This window comes from Chelonoidis abingdonii, chromosome 9 (assembly GCF_003597395.2).
Source record: "Chelonoidis abingdonii isolate Lonesome George chromosome 9, CheloAbing_2.0, whole genome shotgun sequence".
NCBI lineage: Eukaryota > Metazoa > Chordata > Testudines > Testudinidae > Chelonoidis > Chelonoidis abingdonii.
Window position 1 is genome coordinate 38848164 of NC_133777.1, and position 25528 is coordinate 38873691.

Genomic DNA, 25528 nt, shown 5'->3' on the forward strand with positions numbered 1-25528 from the left:
TATCACATCTTCAGGGGGAGGGATAGCTCAGTAGTTTGAGCATTGGCCTGCTAAACCCAGAGTTGTGAGTTCAGTCCTTGAGGGGGCCACTTAGGGATCTGGGGCAAAAATCAGTGTTTGGTCCTGCTAGTGAGAAGGCAGGGAGCTGGACTCAATGACCTTTATTTATTTATCTCCAACATTTATTGTGTGGGGAGAGTCCAGCTTCATTGCAGTCACCCAGGAGTCCAGTAATGCTTGTAAACTTATCAGAAAGAAACCCAAAACCAAAGAACTGCATGTTCTGGGTACATTATGCCAGATATTATCTCACTTGTCAGAAGAAATGGAGATTATTAGCTTCATTTTCCATTGTTCTTTTATGGTACTGTATATTCAGTGGGATAGATTAAGGAGTTCAGCCATTTGTATGTTACCTGCAAAATATTTTTGGCTAACATTCTTATTCATTTTAAGGTGCATTTCAAGTGGAGTGTTTGTGACCTGCCAGCCATTCCCCAGCTTCTTTATAATTTTGAGTTGAAGTTTATTGTAGAAAGGACCTTGATCTATTGGTAGCTGGTATTTATCACTGAGGCCTTGACTACACTGGCGCTTTACAATGCTGCAACTTTCTCGCTCAGGGGTATGAAAAAACACACCCCTGAGCGCAGCAAGTTACAGCGTGGCAAAGCGCCAGTGTAAACAGTGCCCCAGCGCCGGGAGCGCGGCTCCCAGTGCTGCAAGCTAATCCCCACAGGGAGGTGGAGTACCTACAGCGCTGGGAGAGCTCTCTCTGGGCAGCGCTTTGGAGTTTCGAGTCTAGCCAAGTTCTAAGGGTTTGGTTACACTTGCAGCCATACAGCACTGCCACGGGAGTGCTCCCACGGCAGCGCTTTGAAATGCGAGTGTGGTTGCAGCGCCAGCGCTGGGATAGAGCTCTCCCAGCTCTGCAGGTACTCCACCTCCCCGTGGGGATTAGCTTGTAGCTGGGGCACTGTTTACACTGGCGCTTTGCAGCACTGTAACTTGCTGCGCTCAGGGGTGTTTTTTTCACACCCCTGAGTGAGAAAGTTGCAGCGCTGTAAAGCGCCAGTGTAGCCAAGGCCTAAGATATGTGAAGAAGGCTAAAATTGTGTGTTCAGCAATATCTTTTATGGTTAATATGTCCTTGGTTAACCAGGCAGATTTGAGTTTTGAGCTATTAGCAAATTTAAATGAGGATTATTCCAGATTGGCATGGAAGCTGGGGTGGCTCCAGGCACCAGTGCCCCAAGTGCATGCCTGGGGCAGCAAGCCACAGGGGGCGGCCTGCTGGTCGCCATGAGGGTGGCAATCAGGCTGCCTTCAGCGGCATGCCTGTGGGAGGTCCGCTGGTCCCATGGTTTCAGTGGTAATTCAGTGGCGGGTATGCTGAAGGTGCGGGACCGACGGACCTCCCGCAGGCATGCCGCCGAATCCGCATTACCAGCGGACCTCCCGCAAGCATGCCGCCGAAAGCCGCCTGACTGCCTTGCTTGGGGTGGCAAAATACATAGAGCTGTTGCTGCATGGAAGGAGAGTTGGTGAGATTACAAGTGGCAATCAACTTGATTTTCTGAAAAACACTCCCAGATGAGGTAAATATTATGTTTTTCCTTAAAGGTGCAGGCAACCATTTTAAAAATGGAAGTGCCGAGAGAGAGCACCCAAGAGGTTAACTAATTTTTCTTCAATCTTAACTCACAATGGGGATTAGGAAGAGTTGGTGGGACAGAACAATCTTATTAAAAACCTTAATTGAAAAGCCAGGTGATATAAATTGCAAATCAGGTAATCTCCTGCCCTCCTTTTTGCCATGATTTCTTAAGTATCTTGTAGGTTATCCGTGGTGTCTTTGTATTATATAAAAATTGTTGTACAATTCTATTCTTGTGAAAGACGAAGCAGGAAATTTAAGTGGAATTAAAATAAACACATACATTAACCTTGGTCCTACGTTCATTTTAATAGCTTCTACCTTTCCCAATAAATATATTGGTAGTGAATGCCATTTCTCAATGTCTGTTGTCAGTTCTCTGAATATGACATTCATGTTTGCTGATACTATCTTTGATAAATCAGAGCATATCCTGATGCCTAAATAGGTTATCTCTTTGCATGAATGAAAGGAGAATGATTGTATTTGAGATGCATTTGGTCTACAAGAAATGTCCATCACTTGAGGCTTGTTCCAGTTTATACAAAATCTGGGCTCTCGCTGAAGTAGGTTACTGCAGGTAGAATCGAAGAGGAAGAATTTTTGAGAGTGAGCAGAATATCATCCAGGTATAGGCTAATCTTGTACTCTTTACCCCAAATGGTAATTCCTTCAATGGAGGGGTGGGTTGTCTGATATATACTGCTCATGATTCCATGGCTATATCAAATTGTAGACGCAATAGAGGGTACCCCAGACACATTCCTTGAGTTAATTGAAAAGTGAAGGACATAACACCATTTGTCAGAATTGGTCAAATAGATTGGAATTGAACTTACTGTGAGATGTGTGAAGGGGTGCATAAAAGCCTTTATACTGTTAATTTTATCAGGTTCTAGTACAGAATGACTGTTGTCCTGTAGCAAAGAGGCTGTAGTGTCATTGGATAAAGCCATTTTAATTTTCCTCGCCGGAAGTTTGCTTGCTTTATCCCCGCATTCTTAATACCTCTGTTTAATTCTATTAAGCATGAATTCAATCTGGGTGGACATGCATTCATGTATTTGTATTCTGAGATCTTGTGAGAGTGCAGCAGCTCATTATTCTAAGGATCATCTTTGGGTTTTTTCTCCACACTTAGGCTGTGTCTACACTGTGCAGCTTTTAGTGACACGGCTGTACCCGCCACAGCAGTGTTGCTAAAAGGTGCAGAGTGTAGCCGCTGTTTGTCTGCAGGAGAGAGCTGTCCCGTCGACAAAAAATTTCCACCCCCAATGAGCTGCGTTAGTGAGTGGCGTTACCGTTGTCAGCAAGAGAGTGCTCATGCCGATAAAGCCCTGTTCACACCAGTGCTTGTCCTCAGACAAAACTTTTGTCTTTCAGGGTGTGGGGGTTTTTTTGTTTTGTTTTGTTTTTTAACACCTCTGAAGGGCAAAAGTTTTTATTTTTCACTTGTCAGTGTACACAAAACCTTAGCAGCCTCCTCTGTTAAGAACTAAGTAATTTATTCCTTTCTTTTCACGTGCAAATTTTATGCATTCTCCCCTTAAGATAGCCTTCAGTGCTTCCCATAAAGTTGGAGTAGAGGAGACAGTATTTGTCTTTTCCTTCAGGAAGTTGGTAATGGACGTTTCAATCATCTGAAGAAATGTAGGGTCTTTGTTAAGGAGATGTGTGTTTAACTTCCACCTTGAGGCTTTTGTAGCGCTATGACCACTACCTATGTGAAGAGAAATTGGAGCATGATCAGAGATGATGATATTACTGACTTGAGCCTCCAGGCGTGCAGGAGCTAGCACCTTAAATTTCATAAACAAATCAGATCTGGAATAGGAGGCATGAACTGTGGAGAAATATATGTAGTCACGCTTTGTAGGGTGCTTCAGTCTCCAAATACTCACTAGTCCAATACACTTCAGTAGAGATAATGGATGGTTTGCACTGGCCTCAGATTTTCACCTGGAGCACAGATTTGTCTCTGATATCATCCATGACAGCATTCCAATCTCCTCCTAGCTCCACTGGGCCATCAGCTCTGTGGAAATAATGTCAGTTATTTCTGTGATAAAGGGGGCATTCCCACCACTAGGATTATGTACACTCCCCCAAATTATCCTCTTAGTATTGAAAATACTTTCAGCTATTATGTACCTGCCCTCTGGATCTGACCATGACTGACTAGGGGCTTGGCTACACTTGCAGAGGTAGAGCGCTGGGAGTTAAACCAGCCTTCAGAGACCGCAGCAGGGAAAACGCTGACGTGTGTTTACACTGTCAGCTGCAAGTGTGCTGACAGGGCCACATTAGTAGCTCTTGCAGTGCCACAAAGAGCAGTGCATTGTGGTAGCTATCCCAGTGTGCAAGTGGCTGCAACATGCTTTTCAAAGGGGGGGTGAGGGGGGAGTGTGATAGGGAGTGTGTTGTGTGTATGTGGGGGGAGAGACTGTGTTTTGGGGGGCTGAGCGCGTGTCAGCATGCTGTCTTGTAAGTTCAGACAGCAGCAGACCTCGCCCTCCCCTCCCACACACTCACAGCAGCATCATTCCGCAGTAATGGTTTACTTTGTCCCAGAGCAGATAAGCATGCTGGCTGTCAGAAACGGGGCTTTGAAAGGGAATATCTGCATGCCTGCAGCTGATTTCAAAACAATGAGAAGAGTGGCCACTTGACTTCAGGGGATTATGGGACGTTTCTGGAGACCAGTCACAGCGCAGAAATGCAACACTTCGTCCACATTGACGCCCAGGCGTTTCAGCTGGGGCGCAGCAAGCTTTATGTTTCTCCTAGTGGTGGATTATCAGGAGTGCTCCAGCTAGGGTGACCAGATGTCCTGATTTTATGGGGACAGTCCTGATATTTGGGGGATTTTTTATATGGGCTCCTATTATACTCCCCCCCCCCCCCAATTCCTTGTCCCAATTTTTCACACTTGCTATCTGGTCATTCTAACTCCAGCTGCAGAGTCCAAGCGCTCTACATGCCTTGCCAGTGTGGACACCTCAGGAGTTAGGGCACCCGGGGCTGCTTTAATGCGCTCTAACTTGCAAGTGTAGCCAAGCCCTAGATTGAAGAATTAGGCTCTTGTGGATTAGTAACACAACTCCCTTGCTTCAGAAAGAGATGTGATAGTAATGCCCCACCCATAGTTTTTTATATCTGCCTGCATCTTCATTCCTTAAATGGATCTCCTTATGGGAAGCTATATGACATCCATTTGATTACGTGCATCAAAATTTTGATTCTCTTGGAGGGTCCATTAAGCTCCTAGTATGTTCCAGGAACAAAACTTAATAGAATTCATGAAAAATCAGTGATTGTTTAGATGCTAATTGATGCCCAGTAGATTGACAGCCTCTGAGTTCCTCTCCATGCAAATACTAGCTGCCTTACCCATGACATCCCAGATTTCCAGTACAGGCATGTTCAGATCTCACATGGTGTATGCCTGCACCCACCCTTTCCCGCACCTCTACAATATGAATTAATTAGGAATCTGCCAGAACTATACCTATGTTTACCAAAAGACTTAGATGTGCCAAGGTGTATAAATGAATTAAACCTATAACTTCATAGATATGAATGCATAAGTAATAGCATATAGTATATAAATACCAATATGGACATTGTATATAAATATGCCAGTAGACTAATGGAAAAAGATGAACATGAAGTGACATAAATGATGTGTTTGCAAACAAATCTGAATATATTACCACCATACACATATTTTAAACTATATAAACTGTAAGTACGAGTAGAAACGTAACAATAAATATGAAAGTGGCCACACATCACGACTAACATGCAAGTAAACAGTTATGGTGCCAATATATTCACACATATATATTATAAACATATGAGCTGACTTATAAATATAGCTATAAGTATAAGGAGATAAGAGTAATATAGTTATTAACATATATATTTTTTGTTGGCATATCAGTATATTGAAACTATTTATTATCTACCTGTACGAAAGATAATTATACCCCTGTAACACTATTAAATATATCAAATATGTCAAATATGTGTATTTGAGTTGCCTAGTTTTCCCAGTCACAGTTCCTTTTCTCCAGGGCTTATAATCTCCATTTATTTTCCTTTATCAGAGGATCATGCTGATACCTGTAGCGAGATCTGCTCTTAATTCCTATAGTGCTTGCCAAGTATCTGCTGGGGTTTTTGAAGTATTTTACAGTGTGTGTGTCAGCTTCATTATGAAAATTGTAGGGTATTTGAGGATGTATGTAATATCTGGTCCCAGAAGAGCTCATTTGATGCTATTTGGTGGTGCTCTCTTCTTGCTTGAATTCATAGACTAGTCTGGATACAAAGAAAATTTAAAATCCTTATACTTAAGAGTTCATTCTTGCCTGGGAGCAGTCATCAGCATAACTTTGTCATTAAATCTTTGCAGTTTAAAGAGGGTGGGTTTGTGGTTATTATTGGTCTCTTGGTCTCTCTCCTGCTGGCCCCTGGCACTGAATGTCCCTTTCAGTGTCCAGGGGAGGCAAACTGGGATCGAAATCTAGTATCTCTGATTATGTTCTGGAGCAAACTGATTGTTTTTTCCTTCCCCATGCTTTTAAGGACACCTAGTAACCATGGATGTATTGGGGGGAAGGTCGGGAGGGTAATGCCCCCCTCAAGCAGGCATGGAATTTTTCACCCCCGTGCAGCTCCGTTGGCATGAAAGGAGCTCCCCCCCCACCCGCAAATGTAGAAGTCAAACTATGCCTATGTTAGTAACCACAAATTATTTTTGTAATCTGTTTTCAATATTTTCTTGTTTCTCCTCAAGACTGATTACTCTTTGCCTTAATGAAGCATTCTCCATTTTAATTTCCTTCTTTTCTGTGGCAGTTCTTTTTTCTTCATTATCTAAATACATCAAACGAGCTTTGACTTCTCCCACATCATAAGAAAGCTCATGTATGTCTTGAAATAAAAAAAATCTAATTTGGTATTTTCAAAGTCCTCATAGCTGCAAAGTCTAGTGTGAGAAACAGCTGGGTTTCCTTGGCCTTAGCTGGCATGGGTCGTTTGGCGTTTGTTTTTCCAGCTGGATCCATGGTAACATTGGCGCCAACTTCCCTGCTTTCCCCTGGGTGCTCGATCCCATCCCCACTCCACCACTTCCATGCGGCCCTGCCCTGCCACACCTTTTCCCACCCCTGCCCTGCCCCATTCCAACTCCTTCCCCAAATCCCGGCCCTGCCTCCTCCCCTGAGCGTGCCATGTTCCCGCTCCTCCGCCCCGTCTTGGAGCTTGCCACACCACCAAACAGCTGTTTGGTGGCGGCCAGGGGGAAGCGCCGGGAGGTAGGCGAAGGAGCAGGGATGTGGTGCGCTCGGGGGGGAGGCGGAGGAGGAGGGGAGGCAGGGGGTGAGGGGAGCTTGGCTGCCAATGGGTTCAGAGCACCCACTGATTTTTCCCTGGTAACACAACAAAAAGGGTCCCCCTCATCTAATTAATACATTTCAGAGACATTTATGGTTTATATACCTGGGAATCCTTAATTGATGAGGATTAGTGTGGGGCGGGGAGTTGAAGAGACCAGGAGTCAGGCAGCCACCTTCTCTATATGCCATGTGACACCCCCCGCCCGCCACAATTGTAGCTTTAGTTTTAATTTAAAATAATATTTAATGTATTAATAAGTGCACCACAGTGTATTTTGACAAGGAGCTTGTTTTAGTAATGAGAGACCCTGCAGAAACCTCTGCTATTTAATCTTTGGGAAGTGTGGAGAAGTCACTACGCTTTCATTGCAGATTACAACACCTGTGGCTGAATGAGGTGTGAGCTGGATAGTTTCTGCAGTAATCAATACAGATACTGTTAAGTTGCTGACTATTACAGATAGACTACTCACACTAAAAAAACTAATCAGCCAAACAAGTGGCGTTGGACTGAAGCTGCGTAGTCTGCAGGGCAGTAAATGGCACTTGCGTGCATGACATCTGATTGTTTGATGTATCAGGAAGTTAGTAATTATAACCAGTAGTCAGTTACCCTCATATTCCAGCTGAGTTAATGCTACCTTCCTATTTGATTTTAATAACTTGCTGTGCCCATTGACACCCTTCAGGGAAAAAAACAGCAAATGTCTCACAGTTTGAACACATGATCATAATGAGAACTATTCCAGACACGATGACTGTTCTCTTACGAAATGGCAAATGCGTTACTTTCTAAGATATGAAGCGGAATAGCACTCAGAAGCTTAAAGCACTTGCTGTGAATGCTCTCTAGTTTATGTTGTTCACCTGCAGTAGAGGGTTAAGATAAGTCTCCTGGATTAGATATGTGCTGCTTTCAAGAGAAGTTTGGTGCCAGTGGCAAAATGAGAAGAGTGAGAAATGAACATCCTCACAGGAGACAAACTATAGATACAGCTTAATGCACTGCCAAGGTCCTGAGTTCTCTTTGGGGCATAGTCTGATACTGCAAGGAAGATGAGACAGAATGCCAGTGAGGGGGTGATGGACATGGCAATTGGATGCAAATTGACAATAAGGAGGTGAGAAGTGACTCGTGCCACACGGAGGGGCCAAAAAGGGGCAGCATCTCCTCAGAACCACCCTCCTCCTCGCCATACTGAGCTATCGTCATAACTGACAGGGAGATGGGTTAAAGTGGCTGATGGAGTTTTGCCTTGTGACTATTTGGCTTCCAGTATGTATTCAAAATATTATTTGGCTGAAGCTAAATTCCAGGCTTTTGCCCAAATAGCTATTCAGAGCAAAAGTTTAGTGCTGCCCTAGTGTTGTGGGTGTTTCAAAGTGACTTTACTGTTTAAAATGCTGCAGGTCTTTTCGGAGAGGAAAAATTCTTTTTGATTTTTGCAAAGTTTCTTCCGGATTTCAAGTTGGCCGTACTTGGTGCTCCCCAAGCACTGACATTAGCAGAGCAGACTTTGGCCCAGTCAGGCCCTGATTCTGCAGATGCGTCCCTAGTGAGTTCAGTGAGGCTCCACACAGACACATGTAGAATGCAGCAAAACTGCAAGAAAAATGGAAGCAGATCATGGGTGGTTGTGGGAGACATCAAGTGTGAAGGGAATGCTGCTTGAGAGCATGTAACTTTTTACACAGAGAACAATTTGTGGAAGCTGTCTATTTTTTCATCCCGTCAATCAAGTTCTATAGTTTCAAACATTTTTTCTGGCATTCAGAAATATTTCACCCTTAAGGTATGTGAAAACGCTGTGTTTCGTTCCTAAAATGGCAAGTTGTGTTTCAGACAGATTTATCCATCTGGGAAAGATGTAAACAAACTGTACTTTAGCCTCAGATCAAGAAAAAGTTACTTGCTGTCATGGTATAATTCCCCACTCTGAACCTTAGCGTCCAAAAGATGGGGTACCAGCATGAATTCCTCTAAGCTTAATTTCCAGCTTAGAACCTGTAGCGCTGCCACCAACCAGGAATTCCAGTGCCTGGTACACTCTGGTCCCCCCAAAACCTTGCCCGGGGAACCCCAAGTCCCAGATCCTCTGGATCTTACCACAAGGAAAGTAAACCCTTTCCCCCACCGTTGCCTCTTCCAGGCTTCCTCTCCCTGGGTTACCCTGGAAGATCACTGTGATTCAAACTCCTTGAATCTTAAAACAGAGAGGAAAATTCACCTTCCCCCCTCTCCTTTCTTTTCTCCCCTCTTCCCAGTACTTTTCTCCTGAGAGATGACAGTAATCTAACACGAGTAAATTCCCTTTTCTCTTCCCCTTTCCTCTCTTTCTCCACCACTTCCCTGTGTATCCCGAGCTCCTGTTCGTCCTTGGGCCTTCACTCCAGATCAAAATAACAATCAGATTCTTAAACAATAGAACTTTTAATTATAAGAGGAAAAACAGTAAATATATTGTCTTTGTATAATATTTTAAATGGAATATGTGTACTAGGGTCTTCAGCTTTAGACACTGGTACTACCCTCCCAGCCTAAGGTATTCAAGTACAATTACAATTCCTTTCAGCAAATCAAAAAATTTGAACCCTTCCAGACAAATACACATTTAGAACTCCTTTCCAGCCAAATGCACATGTGACAAATAACAAACAACTAAGCCTACCTCGCCTTTATCCTACCTATGACTCTTATTCTTGACTTTAAAGCCTTGTATTGGAGAGATGGGAGAGAACATGGTATGCTGTTTGGTCCGCTCAGAACCGAGGACAACCACCAAAAACTAAGCACCAACCAACTTCCTCCCTCAAGACTTGAAAGTATCCTGTCCCCCGTTGCTCTTCGGTCAGAGGTGACAGCCCAGGCTTTCACGAATTTGTAACCCTTTCAGTCAAAAGAGATATAAAGTACTTCTGTTCTATTAACTCCTACTATCTATGACACTTGCCCATGATGCATTGTTCAGGGATGAGGCAAAACTGGGATCATGTGGGATATTACTGTAGGTAGAGCATGATGGCTCAGTGTTTCAGACCATGGACAGTGAGCTAATCCATCCAGCAGAGTGACATGAGAACAGGCGAGAGGTTTGAGCTCAACAGCTGTTCTACAGGTAATTTGAAAGGAGAAGCTTGGAGGGTAGCTATACCTAGTACAGGGTGAGTTATTAGTCATTCATGAAATTTAGTGGTACCTTGCTTTCTTAAAGACTAAAGGGAGAAAAGAGAAGAAAACCTGGAGAGAAGATGGGGGATGAACTGATGAAAAGCAGAGAGTTAATTGTAAACATTTTAGTGATTTAAATAGCACATTTCATTCACATTTACATCATAGGAGTGCAGCTGCAGCAGAGGGGTAGAGTCAAATCCCACAGCGGTGAGTGAATGTGTCTTCCAGCTGCAACACTGGCAACCTACCCTGTTGTATGGAAAGCATATAAATACATTCCATTCCACGCTCTTCTTCACTTTGACGTGTGACTGATTCTAATCTTTTATCTCCACTGAAAAGAAGAATAGTCTTAGAAGTTTGAAGGTGGTCAGTTTGTAACGTGGACTAAATCGGTAAGTGTGTGAAAGCCTCTGCTAAGGAATTGGTTCCCAGCCTTATTGCCCGGGAGCCCTTCTTGGGATGTGTGGATTTGTTGGTGCCTGTCCCATTGTGCCATGCCCTGTGCAGTTGCCATCGTAGTTCCTTTTCTCTCCCTTTCCCCCCCCCCCTTGTTGTTTGTTCTTTTTTGGTATTATTCTCTGTCATCATTTTTAGCTCCTTTCCCCTGGTGACTGCCTCTTCCCTGGTGGCCCTCCATCCCCATCCCCTCACTCACCAGAAAGCTACATCCTTGAGAGGGAGCTTCATGGGGAGCCACGTACTACCACTACCCACAGGAGCAGAAGTGTACTTGCAGAGGGGATCTCCTGACTGCAAGGCCATGGAGCTTTTCTCTTCTATGCCTGCACTGCTTGGACTAGCCTGGGGCTCCCCTGGGCTGAGTGAGTCTACTTTAGGGTATAAAGTGGTGACAGTCCAACAGCTGTTCATTCAAGCTTTTGGTACATATACTTTGGAATCCCAGCAAATAATAAGATGTAAATGGTTTTGCAAATAAGAAACCACTTTTGAGCAGTGAGTCTGAGTCAGTGGGAGTTAAGATGCTGATTACACAGCTGAGTTTAATTACATAATTGCATACTTAACCAGATTTGAACACCTGTTTTGGATTAATTTAATAAATGGGAGTAACCTGTGTTCTATACTACTGGCAGACAAAACATCAGCTCTTAAAAGACCGGAGAAGACATCTGAAAGTGGGGCTATTGTTTGTTTAGAGATGACTGGAAAACTAATTACCAGATTTCTTTGTGATTCAAAGAACAAACAGTGTGGGGTAGGGCTGGGCTGTTCTTTGCCATTTTCAGGGTCTGAGCTTTCCAGCTGCGTTTGAATCACCAGCAGATTGGATTTCCAAATGGGCACTCCAACTCTCCCTTTACTCCAGTGGTGTGAGGCCAGGTCTACGCTACAGACCTAAATCAGTATAACTATGTCGCTCAGGGGTGTGGATTATGCGTAGTTATACCAACCTAACCCGGCCATGTAGAGAGCGCTAAGTTGGCAGGAGAGCGTCTCCCATCGGCATAGCCACTGCCTCTCGGGGAGGTGGATTTACTATGCCAGTGGGAGGAGCTCTCCCATAAGTGTAGGAGCATCTTCACTAAAGGATTAGAGCAGTGCAGCTGCACTGCTGTAGTGTTGTATGTGAAGATGAGTCCTTACCCCTGGTCTGCACTGCAGAATTATTTCAGTATAACTGCATCACTCGGGTGTGAATAATCCACACCCCTGAGCGACATAGTTATACCAATATAAGTCTGTAGTGTAAACCTGGCCTCACACCTACACGCTAGTGTAGACAGCACTATGTCAGTGTGAGAGCTCCTTCTCATTGACTTAGAGCATCTTCACTAGAAGCGCTACTGCGGTACGGCTGGAACTCTGTAGCGTAGACCTGCCCTGAGTACTGCCCAAATAGGGAAACAAATGCTGTGGGTCATATTTTTGAGTTAGTCATTGTTGCAAATGAAGGGAAAGTTGCTGAGATTGTCAGTATAATTACCCCAGAATGTATTACCCTTGTCCAACCTTAAATGACTTTGAGGTGATTTGTATCACATTATAAAAATAACTTCTCACGGAAACGTTTGGGGCGTTATCATCAAACCAAGTCCAGTGGAAAATCCACTTTCCTGCTATTGTGGTAGGATAGGGGACGTGTTTAATTATGGGTGATGGGTGCATTCTGTCACATCAGAAGCTGCTCTCGCTTTATGGTTGGAGCATGACAGCACAGCTCCTAGTGCAGAAATGCTGGGCTGAGCTACCCTGGGGCTTCCAGTTGATGCTTAATGTAGCAATGAGCAGCACTACTTGGATGCTCAGCCTGTGGCTGGGGAATCATCCCAAGAACCTGTCCTGGTGCTCAGGGCTCCCTTCCTGGTGCTTACCAGTGCAATATTACCTGTATTGCCAGGACCTGCTGCTCCAAGAACTAAATGATACCTGGTTCACTTGCTCAGACAGATGATCAAGGAGGAGAAAGTGGCAAACCAGCAAAATGGCCAAATCTGAGTGGGAAATCTATATGCAAGACCATTCCTTCCTCTGTTCCATTCCTAGTTGGAATGCTTCCTAGCATTGATTCTTTCCATGTCAAGTTTCTGGCCAGCAGAGCTGGTGGATGTGCAGCCCCCAATGTCACAAGGAAGCAAGTTGTGTCTGCCATAGGATTTCCTGGTGTCTGGTTTTTGAAAAGAACACCCAGTTCAAAAGTTAAAAGTCCGGTCAGCAGCGCAGCAGGGGCCCAGGGCTAAGGCAGCCTTTCTGCCTGCCCTAGCTCTGTGTGGTTCCCGAAAACGTCCGCTAGGTACCTGCAGTTCCCAGGCACATGGGTGGCCAGGGAGACTCCATGCGCTGCCCGCACTCTGAGTGCAGGGTAAGCAGGTCGCATTGGCTGGGAACCATGACCAATGGGAGCTGCAGGGGCAGTGCCTGCAGGTGTGAGGGCAGCGCATGGAGCCACTGGGACCTGGCATTCGCTTCCTGGGAGCTGCGGTAAGTGCTGCTAGGACCTCACATTCCCTCCTGCACCCCAACCCTCTGTCCCAGCCCGGAGTCACTTCCTGCACACCCAACCCCTCATCCCTGTCCCCATCCCGGAGGCTGCAGCCCCCTGCATCCCAACCCCCTCTCCCAGCCCAGGGCCCTCTTGTGCACCATAAATCCTTCATTTCTGGTCCCACCTAGAGCCTGCACCCCCAGTCCAGAAATCATAGCCCCCTGCATCCAAACCTCTCATCCCCAGCCTCACCCCAGAGCCCACACCCCCAGTCGCAGCCCTTACCCCCCCCCATGCACCCCAACCCCCTGTCCCAGCCCAGTGAAAGTGAGAGTGAGTGTGGGAGAGCAAGCAACAGAGGGAGGGGGGATGGAGTGAGTGGGGGCAGAGCCTCAGAAGGGGCAGGGCCTCAGTGAAGGAGCATGGCAGGGATGTTTGGTTTTGTTTGATTAGAAAGGTGGCAACCCTAGTCCACCACCCAGTTTTCTCTGACTTCTGGGACAGGTGGATTTACTAGATGTGGACAGGGCCTGTAGAAAAAGGTGAGGTTTTTAAATTATTGCTCACTCTTTTGGTTATATGGAGGCAGTTATATGTGTTGGAGCTCTATTCTGGTACAAAATGATGTTCTTTTAAAAAAAAAAAAAATTGCCAGGGATTTATGCTGCTTAAAACACATTTGTATAAATCTAACAAAATGTAGTAAGTGGATGGGTGAGCTGACCAGTCTCATTCCCCTTCTGAGTCACCTACTGGCTGTCCACGTGAGCTCCTGCCACTGGCTCTGGTAGCACCATGGTTTTCTCAGTGCTCTCATTCCTCTGCTTCAAGGCCCTTTGTTTTCGGTCACCACTTTGCAGTCCCCTCCTCCTCTTCTCCCCCCAACCCCCCGGTTCTCCGATGGCTCTTATGGGGATAGAAATGGAGTGGTAAGCTCTCCACAAACAAACAGTTTGCTTCCAGAAACACTGAAGTTATGTTAGATTTCAGTAGATCTTCCCATGCTAAGGTGTGCTTGTCTTTTCTTCTGTACCCACTTTACTTTGCTAGTTTGGATAAAATGGAACCCAGATGCATCAACCTCTGATCAACAAGGCCATCTCAATTCTCCTTTTCTTTAATCAGATATTTGAAGTGGCTTTGTCCACCTTTTATCTGGGTTTTTCCATTGGAGAGATAGGCACCATCTTATGCCGTACCATTAGGTACATAGGATTCTTATTACTCATCCTTGCCAGATGGAAAAAATGCAGCATAAGTGTTGATCCAGGTCTGAGGGAGGAAGCAGTTCTGTTCGTGCAGTATCTGCTCCAAAGGACCCGTGGCCTCAGGCCGTAATGACCATGTGTGTTTCCTTTTAAAACTGAAGTGTGTGTGTGAGACAGTCTCTCTCTCTCTCTCTCTCTCTCTCTCTGGCTGGTGAATCTTGTCCACATGCTCAGGGTCTAACTGATCGCCATATTTGGGGTTAGTAAGGAATTTTGCCCCAGGTCAGATAGGTAGAGACCCTGGAGGGGTTTCTCCTTTCTCTGCGGCGTGGTGCGCAGGTCAGTTGTAGGTTTAAACTAGTGTGAATGATGGATTCTCTAACTTGAAGTCTTTAAATCATGATTTGAGGCCTTCAGTAACTCAGCAGAGGTTATGCATAAGGCTGCGATTCTGTCATGGAGGTCAAAGATTCCATGATACAAAGAGATGTTTTTGTGTTCTTGAAAATTCCAATGAAAGCATTAGATTTGAGAAAAAAATGAGAAATCACTTATTTCCTTTAAAATCTGCAGTACAACAAGTGTCAAAAATCCTATTTCGTGCACCATTGTTTCCAGGGCCCGCATTAAGGGGTAGGAAGCAGGGCAATTGTCCGGAGCCCCAAGCCGGGGGGGCCCTATGAAACCCAGGCAGCAGGACCCGGGCATCAGCCCCGGGGTGACGGGGCTCAGGCTTCAGGTTTGTTTATATGTTCATGATTTATTGTTTATTGCCTGCGTCCTGTCCATGACTTTTAATAAAAAAATACCTGTGCCAAAATCACAGCCTTAGTTATGCGTCTATTACAGGAGTGTGTGGCTGAGGTTCTGTGGCCTGCAATGGGCAGGAGGTCAGATGAGATGATCATGATGGGCCCTTCTGGCCTTCAGGTCTATGAGATCTGCTGCTGAGACTCCTGGAGAGGTAAATTATTCAGACAGAAATTGGGCATGTGACTGCTCAGGGCATGGCTCTGGAAAATTGACTTTGTCATCATGTTTATTGGCTCTTAAATAATCTTTTATGACAAGCTGTAGTGCAGCTTTTGTTCAAGGCCATTGGAACATTATATTTTTCATTCTTCCTTTCTCTTTCCCCTAACAGTTTAATGAGGCCTGAAAACTAACCTGGTGTAAAGTTGATTTTTATTATGATGGTAGGTTTTAAGCTCTGGGTTTCTGTAACGTGCCTGATTTTTTTTAAAGCTTTTACTTGTGGCTTTTAGAATAAATTAACAAGCAAACCAACCTGATTATTTGCTTACGTGTCACATGAGCTGTACTGGTCTCATGAATGTGACTCTGTTTTGACAGACATAGAAACCAAAGATGCCTTGGTAGACCCAAAGGAAGGAGTTTACCCAAGCTCATTTTCATCTACATCTACTATTTTTCATTTATTTCCCTTATCATCCTCACTTTTTACTGAGGGTTGGGACTGGCTGATGAGAATCATGGGACTGTGAGTTCACTTGGGAGGTAGGAAGCTCCCAAGTAAGGGTCTAGTGCTCTTCGGGTCCTGCACTTTGCAGTGCCGACATAAAGCCAGGTATTCCCTTTGCTCCCTGGAGCCAGTGGTAAAGCCAGCAAGGCACTGCCTGCTCTCTTCTGCCATGCGTGAAAGAGAGGTTTTCAGTAAGCTGCCCAAATAATGGGGTGCTAGTTATAAATTGCTTGCGGATTGCCAGAACGAAAATCATGTCTTTGACAAATACTGTTTGACTGTCTATAAAACTGGATGAATAAGGGAGGAAAATTAATGCCTGAGTTAATTTATTCAACTGCTGATAGAAAAGCACCACAAATATTACTGGCCGACTCTAGTTTAAGCTCCTATCTTTCATTTTATTCTGGGAAGGAGTCTTCTTCCCCAGATGCTGCAGTGTGTTAGCCCACCCCCTTGCTTTCCTGCCTGAGGCTGGAACTGGTGTGTAGCAGTGTCAGGTGCCCTTTGGTTTCTCAGAGACTGGGTTAATGGGTTTGTTTAGCTCCTGTGTAGAATGTCTCAGTGTTTGCTTTTCTCTCTCCTGGGAAATCTCCTGTATTCATTACACTAGGGAATGACTTTCTGATTTGTGTCAGCGTATGAAGCTCAATCTCCCTCCGCCTCTGTGGCCCTGGAATTGTACTGAAATCTACATTACACGGCAAGGATCAGTGTGCCAGTGAAAAGCTTTCAGTGCTGCTTTTCCCACAGACCCTGTCAGGGCCCTCCAGTCTAGAATACTGAAACGCTTGTGGACCTTCTTTGTCTTCCCTATTCCAGCTGTATCCAGCCTGAGTACTGAGTTTTGCAGGTGAATGTTAACAGAGCTGTATTTCTTCATCCACATTTTCTCCCCTCCTTGCAGCGTGGGAATCTTCTAATACTAGTCGTTGTTTCCTGTTTCACATGAAGCTGTGCTGAGGCCATGTGATATTGTTTGCTTAGCTCCTGTTTAACACCTATAGTTTTTTTTTCCTGCTGTGCCACTGTTAATAATTCAGTGCTTTCCAATCCGAAGCTCTGAGGTAGAACCTGAATATCCTGTACCTTGCTTTCTTTGATCTATTCCAAAGTCTATTGTAACACCGTCCTTTCTGTTGCTGCAGGTGACACAAATTGTCTGATGAATTCTGACGAGTATTCTGTGATGGATAACAAGGACTTGGAAGCAGAGATCCACCCTCTGAAGAATGAGGATGGGAAAGCTCCAGATAACCATGAGAACTGTGCAGAGAAAGAAGGTCTCTGCAGGAAGCCCACCCGCTTGTCTCAGCTCTCCCGATGGCGCACAGCTGCCTTCTTCCTCTCATTATTCCTTTGCCTGATTGTGGTGTTTGCCTTTTCGTTCATCATCCCGTGTCCAGTGAGGCCTGTTTCACAAAGGACATGGAACAGGAAATATGACCGTGCGGGTGAGTCTGATGGACTAAACAGTATTTCTAAGCGCTCATTTTCCTGTGCTCATCAGAATCAGGATTGTAGAACCCTGGCCAAAGTATGGCCTCAGTCTAGGGCAGGGGTCGGCAACCTTTCAGAAATGCTGTGCCGAGTCTTCATTTATTCACTCTAATTTAAGGTTTCGTGAGCCAGTAATACATTTTAACGTTTTTAGAAGTTCTCTTTTTATAAGTCTATGATATAGAACTAAACTATTGTTGTATGTAAAGTAAATAAGGTTTTTAAAATGTTTAAGAAGCGTCATTGAAAATTAAATTAAAATGCAGAGCCCCCCAGACCGGTGGCCAGGACCCAGGCAGTGTAAGTGCCACTGAAAATCTGCTTGCGTGCCGCCTTGGGCACTCGTCCCATAGGTTACCTACCCCGTCTAGGGCCTGCAAGGATGTTGTCCATGAGAGTGTGAGCTGCAGGTATCCCAGGTCTTGATATGCAATGGACTGTCTTAATTGGAGTGGCCTTCTGAGAGGTGTTTGAAATCTTTTATACATAGGCAAATTAGTGCTGCCTTCAAGCACTAGAAAGTTAGCAGATTGGCCCTTGGTTGGGCAAAGCTTGAGAGGATGTTTTTACTTAATTGACCTGTATTGTGGTTGAACTTTAACTTAAAATGTTCTTTAAGTGCCTTTGACCTGAGACTTGAGAGCAGTAATGGGGTCCTTCCTCCATCAGAAATGAGTACCTCTATCTGACCGTCATTGGATTAGTGAGGGAAGAGAATCGTGTCTTTCTTGTAAATTACTCTCATGCTTAATTCTGAAGAGAAATGTCCTTTTATTGAACTCTTCTGTGAAAAGCTAGGTAGAGCTCCATTGTATGCCAGACCTTTGACACTACAGCCTTCTCTGCCCTCACAGGTTGCTATGCCACTTGAATTGTCCTCCTTCAGTTTAAGGGGAGGAGCAGCGCTTCTGTCTTGTGTGTTCCTAACGTAGCAAACCGTGGCCGCATTAGACAGACATCACCCACATCAGCAGGGATCAAACTCAGTGCTTCCAGCAGTATAAGCACTGGCCTCTACCCTTTGACCTAAAGAAGAGCTCCATTGACTAAGAGGCGAGCTAGTACCAGGCTGTTATAGCTGCAAGTGCCAGCCATTAGAGAGAGCCAATTGCATGCCCTAAAGCAGTGTATTACATTAGCACAGTTTCAGAGATTATCAAATTCTTAACTGTTTGACTCCCCTAACTGCATAAGGTTTCCTAATATTTACTGCAGGATACAACTGTTGTTGTATTTTTGTGGTAGTGCCTAGGGACCCCGATCCTAGACTAGAGATCCCCCTGTTAGGCACTGTTTAAACACTAGTATAAATAAAGTGCTGATCTATCTTGGCATTGCTTTTCCAAAGAAAAATGGAGGGGACAGCAATCAGGCTTTTAAGAAAATGCATTTTCCTCCAGTTTACCTGCGTTGTCACTGTGCCCTTCAATCCTGTTGATCCAAGCACTGCTTTCTAGCATCTGGTTTGTGATCTCTCTGTAGTGACCTACGACTTTCTGGCTGTAGAAGATGTGAACGAAGACAAAGTGCAAGATGTTATCTTCGTTTTCAAAGATACCAATGGCAGCAGCAGTTTTAACAGATCCTGCTCAGATGAAGGTAACTGTGACTCTAAGCAGGAACAGACAGAGGCATAGTGATGAGGGCTGTGCTTTCTCTTTTAGTGCTGGTCAGTAATGCTGCAATGACAGAGACCCCTTGGGTGGATGGAGTTGTCCTGAACAGAGATGAGGAATAAATCTCCCAAGGAACTAGCATTCAATGTCTGTGCAGCACGTGTCTAGCCGTGCTGCTGTCTTCTCTCAGTCCCGAAGCAGGAACCACTATTCACCAAGCCAGAAGAAAGAGGGAGAATTGAGAGAGACAGTGTGACTATAAAGGGGAAACATTAACGCTGGCCATCTGGGGATGGGAGGGGGGGGGACAAAGTTACCCCGCTGAACTGGTTGTGTTCACGGACAGGTAGAGGGGAGGACAGTACTCTTCCCTCTGCTATGTGTTCTTTCTTCAGGCCTTTCCGCTCCATGTGTCTTTGTTACTGCTGTCTCGGGCACCAACGGCAGCACACTCTGGGAGAGGCCTGTCACCGAAGACCTGCTGTGGATGGAGTGCGCCATTGAGCAGCTGGGTGGGGCTCAGTCACCGGGCTGTCTTGTCATTGGGAACCCAGAGTTACTAACTGCAATCAGCCCTCGCACAGGTAAGCTAAGGGGCAGAACCACAGGGGATTCACACCTCTGCTATTGCTTTTTATCCCTTCTGTCCCCTGGCGGTAGGGGAACCCTGATGGTATGCTGGTTTATGAATAAGGTACAGACTAATGCAAGGTATTTCATCAGCATGAAAACATAGCCAATGCATCCACGTTGCAAACATCACTAAGGCTGTGAGAAGCCAACATGCTCCCAGCCAATTCGGTTCCGAAGCTGCCATTTTGTCCTGCTGTGCGTGTTGGGTACAGTCTGTGCTGCAGTCCCTAACTTCCCTCTGCGGTGCTCAGATATGCTGGGGGGAGATGAGAAGAAACTTTCAGCCTTAGCTGTAAATATTTCTCATGCGCGTTGTGTGTGTCAAATATGAAGAGAAGAAATGTTCAATTGCTTATATACCAATGCTAGGAGTCCAGGTAGCAAGTAAAAGCAATTGGGAATTTTTACTGAGGAGAAATGTGATGTAATTGTCATTCCTGAAACTTGATGGGATTATTCACATGATTGGAATGTTAAAATCACTGCTTATCACCAGTTCAAGAAGGACCAAGTGGTTAAAATAAGTGTGTGTAGGGAGGCACTCTGCATTAGACACCATTACCTGTTTTAGATTTATTGGAAACTCAGAAGTGCAGAGACTTGAATATACCTGGATCGATGTGCCGACTAACAAAGCCCAGAAGGATGAATGGGGCTCTGTTACAAACCCCCAAATCAAACCAGAGAAGAGGATGAGTTACTCCCAAAACACCAGTCTGTAATGTGTGGAGAGAGAAATCGTGTTGTTTTGAGGGACCTTAGTTTGGGGGATGCATGCTGGGGGCGTCTTTGCAGCTAGTAGGAAAACATCATTAGAGTGTCTTGAAATGATAGAAGATAATTTTCTAACACAAAGGTTATCGCTCCCAACACTGGGTAACTCTAGTTTGGATGGGTAGAGATGAATATGCCACTAGACTGGAAGTTGGTAATTGCATAGGTCAAGAGTAAACAACGAATGTTTTGCCTGTATGGCTGTACCGGTATTCTGCCTATACTATACCTGTCCTGGTATACTGTACTGACAGAGTGCTCCTAGTGTGGATGCAGCTTATACCACCAAAGCAGCTTTTTCACCTTTATAGCTAAATCCCGCTAATGGTGTGCCAATATTAAAAAAGAGCCAGATGGATTATGAGAGTAATGAGGCTGGTTAGCTTAGATATCAGTCCCAGGCAAAATAATGGAAAACCTGAGACTGGATTTCATTAATAAAGAGTTTAGGGACGGGAATATAATGAAGCCATATTGACTGGTATCAGTGCGTAGCTGTAATATACCAAATACTTTGTAAGCGGTTTTACTTAGTATTGCATGACATTCTGATTAGCGTATAGTGTTAGTAAAGAACACGTTAAATGGTTTGACCAGCAGTTTTCAAAAAGCAGCTGTCAATGGGGAATCCTCTCTGAATGGGGGTGTTTCTAGTGGGGCTCCGCAATGATCATCACCAGTGCAGGTAAACCAGTGGTTCTCAACCTAATTACCATTGTGGGCTGCATACGCAGCTCTCTCTGTGTTATGTGGGCTGCAGCTACGCAATATATGTACTACTTATATGGCCTGAGGATGTCACTTGGGCTGCAGCTGTGTGATGACTGGGGCACAGGTTGAGAACCACTGAGGCAGACAGATGTGCTAGATCTCTTTAAGATAGCACACTAAAAATAACAGTGTGGCCACAGTGGCACAGGTGGCAGCTTGGGCTAGCCACCCGAGGGTGCCCCCGGGGGTCGAGTGGGTTTGTATTTAGGTTGCTGGCCTGTGCCTCCATAGCCACACTGAGTACAAATCTGCCCACCCCTGGGTGCACACTCAGGTGGCTGGCTCAAGCTGCTGCCTCTGCCATTGTGGCCACACTGCTCTTTTTAGCATCCTAGCTCAAGCAGGCAGGGCTAACCCAAGTCTGTCTGCCCGTGCTGGGAAGCTGCTGTGTAGACATACCCATGATGTCTTCAGATCAAGACTGGCTGCCTTTCTAGAAGATATGCTTTAGCCAAAGACAAGTTATTGGGCTCAGTATAGATGAAATGTAATGGCCTGCTCTATACAGGAGGTCAGACTGGGAGATCTAACGGTCCCTTTCAGGCCTTAAACTTTGTGAGTCTCTGAATTAGTTTTGTGCATATTTTTCAACATCTGCTATGTCCACTCTCACGAGGGCTGCATTTCAGTGTTGGCAAAGTAACCTCTATGTATCAGTATATCTTTTCTGCATCTCAGGGATGGTACAGACTTATATTTTCAGATTACTAGTTTGCTAGGAAGGGCCACTCAAGTAATTGTACTTTTGGCCAAGCAAAGCAAGGTCTAGTATCAGAGGAGTAGCCGTGTTAGTCTGGTTCTGTAAAAGCAAAGAGTCCTGTGGCACCTTGTAGACTAACAGACATTTTGGAGCGTGAGCTTTCGTGGATGAATACCCACTTTGCTGGATGCAAAGCAAGGTCTGACGTTCATCTGGATGGCATTTCTCTGTCTGTAATGTGATAACTTTGGAACACCAAATCCGCTCAATTCCAAACTTTCTAGCCATCAGTGAACAGAACCCTATTGATTTTGGGGAAAATTAGGAAACCAGAAGAGGGTCATGGTCAGCACAAAGTGTATTTTGTTAAACTCAAGCCAAGGGCTCTGTGTGTCCCCCAGCTTCTCTTCCCCACTTCTGTGTGCCTCCTCTCCTCCCCCCATTTCCTTCCCTCTTCCCATACCATTGGGCCTTCGTTCTAACTTCCTGTGTGCCTCCTTTCCGAGCCCTCTCTCCCATCTACACTGGAAATAGTTGGATAGACAGGTTAAAAACATGTTTGTGATTGGAGAATTCTGATGCTCCATCCTTTTTTGAAGCTCCACTTAAGTTGGCATTCCTATTCTGAGGCCATAAAATCAGCAGTTTCCCCCTCCCCGCAATTAGCTCATTCCAGGGGAAATATCCCTTCATTACACACAAAGAAGGGTACCAAATTCACAGAGAAATCTGGTATGCTTTTCTTTCTCCTGTTCTGCCATTGACTCTAAAGTTCCTAATTCCTCTTCACAAAAACAGCATCGACAGGGAAGTTCCCTCTCAAGAGATTTTGAGTCCATAATCAGAAGTAGTTGCCAGGGCCGGCTCTACAGTTTTTGCCGCCCTAAGCAGCGCACGGAATTGCCGTTGCGGATGGCGGGGGCAGTCCGTGTGCCCTTAGGGCAGCAGGCGCATTTCCACAGTGGTGGCAATTCAGTCACAGCTTCTATGTTTAGAAGTCCTCGGTGGCTTCAGCTAAACATAGAAGCTGCTTCTGAATTGCCGCCGCAGCGGAAACGCGCCTGCCGCCCTAAGGGCACATGGATTGCCCCCCCGTCTGCGGCGGCAGTTCGGCGCGCCGCTTGGGGGCAAAAACTCAGAGACTGCCGCCTCTTGCAGATTGCCGCCCCAAGCACCAGCTTGGAATTCTGGTGCCTAGAGCCAGCCCTAGTAATTGCTAGAATCATTACAGTCTTTCTGCTGTTTGTGTATGATGCAGCTTGTGGCCTGACATGCTTTTTTTCCAGGCCCTTGTTATCCAGTGCAGTTGCCTGAGGTACTGAAAAACTCTGAATATCGATTGCACCATTAAAGTTAATCTAGTCATCCCTGGCTCCCTTTGATGGCATTTAATGTCTAAAGGAGCCACCACCGAGCTCATTTAAGGATTCATCCGAGCTGAATGAATATATTCTTAATCAAGTTTTCATCTCTTCAAAAGAATTCCCAGCCTATTCTACCACAGAAAGTAGCCTGGAGATTTTAACTGTAGATGCACCAGGCAGCCTTTTCACAGCTGCCATTCAGGAGATTCTTCCTCCAAAGGGAGAACACCCCAGCTACTTTGCCTCCAGCAGTCCAGGTGAGGACAATGAATTTAAGACCGAGGCCTCCATGGTAGCATTCTCTGAAATGTGTCCCGTTCCACACGCAGGGCCAGTTAGGCAGAACTTCAGGGTAACAATGGGTGGATGAGACAGTGGTATAGAGAGGAGAGTTTTAGATTTATTTGGAACTGGGGAATCTTTTGGGAAAGGAGGAGCCTATATAGGAAAGATGGGCTCCACCTAAACCAAAATAGAACGAGATTGCTGGCAGGTAAAATTAAAAAGTTAGTGGAAATAAACTAAACACTGGGGGAAAGCCAGCAGGTGTGGATGAACACATGGTTCAGACAGAGACATCCCTTATGGCGGATTTATTAACAGCCCGGCTCTATATCTTAGTAAACAGGAGAGGATATATATTGATCTGTCTGGGGATTGGTCCTGCTTTGAGCAGGGGGTTGGACTAGATGACCTCCTGAGGTCCCTTCCAACCCTGATATTCTATGATGGATCAAGTACAGGTAGAAACTAAAGAGAAACAGGCAAATGAAAGTATCCCATTCAGTTACATCACATGAAGGCAGACAACTACGTTTTGACACATTTTATAAATGCTTGTATACAAATGCAGTAACTCTAAATATTAAGATAGATGAACTTGAGTGCCTGGTATTGAATGAGGATATTGATATAATAGGTGTGATGGGTTTGGTCACAGAGACCCCTTGGAGCTGTCACCTGATGTGCTGAAACTACCTCTGAGCCTGTCTTCCCTGCCAGTTTGGGATTCCAGAACCCTGTCTCTTTGAGCCAGACACGCTAATCTGCTGCAACACAGACCTAGGGTCTGAAACACACCCCAAAAGCTGCAGACTTAACTGCAAACAGCTCACTAAGTACTCCTGTCTCCAGCACCCCGTTCCCAATGGGATCCAAACCCCAAATAAATCAGTTTTACTCTGTTTATCTGTGGACATAATGGAAGCTATTTACATGCCCGTTTTGGGTTCAGTTCAGGGGTGGACAAACTTTTTGGCCTGAGGGCCATATTTAGGTGGGGAAGTTGTATGCAGGGCCATGAATGTAGGGCTGGGGTGTGGGAGGGAGTGCAGGGTGTGGCAGGGGGTTGAGGGGCAGGAGGGAGGGGATTGGGATGCGCCAGAGGACTCAATGCAGGGGGTTAGGGGGCTCAAGGAAGGGGGTTGGGGTGGAAAGGGGTTGGGTATGGGGTGCAGGATGCGGTTGAGGTGCAGACTCATCCCAGCACTGCTTACCTCAAGCGGCTCTGGATTGGCAGCGGCCGTAGCGGGGCTAAAAAACCCCAAAGGTTTTCCTCTGCCGCCTAGCCCTGCACCTCTTCCCAGAGTGGACAAGCCAAGTCTGACAGTGGGTCCTCACCTGCAGGTACCACCCCCACGATAGCTCCATTGGCTGCGTTCTCACATCCTGGCCCCCACCCACGCTCAGGATGCCTACAGGAAGACATGGTGCTGACCGCTTCAGCAGAGCGAATCACCGCGCCAACCACGGCAAGCGAATCTGGACTTTAGCCGAGGTGCGCCATGGGGCTGGCAATCCGCTGCGCCCGGACGGAAAAACCTGATGGGCTGGGATTTCTGTCACAAGCACTGCCGTATGTCCTCCCCGGGTTTAGTTGCTTCATGTCCGTGTTTTTCCCATTCAGCAAGACTAGCGGTGAAAAGAGTCTCCCTCCCTATTAACGTTTCATCTTCACCAAGCCCTTGCTTCACCAGGAGAAAAAAGTGTGCACCCCATATGTTTTTAAGATCCTATGTGGAAAAGCCAATTGTAGTTTTAAACGTTATACTGTCAAAGTAAACGCTGGTCTTGCTCAATTGGACAAAATTTAGCGACACCTGCTTAACATCCCTGTTAGACAAGGGCAGTATTCTGCTTCATATGGTAATTTACAAAATGTAAAAAAGTTCCATCACGCCGTACCCAGAATTGTCACTCACAGGGTCTAAATTTCTGTAACGCTGAGCCAGTTCATTCTCCTTACAGAAGTCTGGAATGTATTGGTAGCTGGTTTACAAAATATGAAGAGCGGCTCTTGCC

The 25528-nt window shown here is 45.5% G+C and overlaps 1 protein-coding gene across 4 annotated transcripts in view; it reads left to right on the forward strand.

The window, feature by feature from the left end:
• FAM234A (family with sequence similarity 234 member A) overlaps window positions 1–25528 on the forward strand; it is a 57713-nt gene that overhangs the window by 16349 nt on the left and 15836 nt on the right. For 2 of the 4 annotated variants that reach the window (XM_032781587.2, XM_075069401.1), the window contains 3 exons: window positions 17018–17323; window positions 18852–18968; window positions 19381–19569. In XM_032781587.2, the coding sequence (XP_032637478.1) occupies window positions 17035–17323; window positions 18852–18968; window positions 19381–19569 (595 nt within the window). In that variant the 5' untranslated portion in view covers window positions 17018–17034. Of the gene's footprint in view, window positions 1–10396; window positions 10627–15273; window positions 15351–17017; window positions 17324–18851; window positions 18969–19380; window positions 19570–25528 lie in introns of those variants that run through there. The other 2 variants (XM_075069400.1, XM_032781588.2) reach the window with 2 other exon arrangements.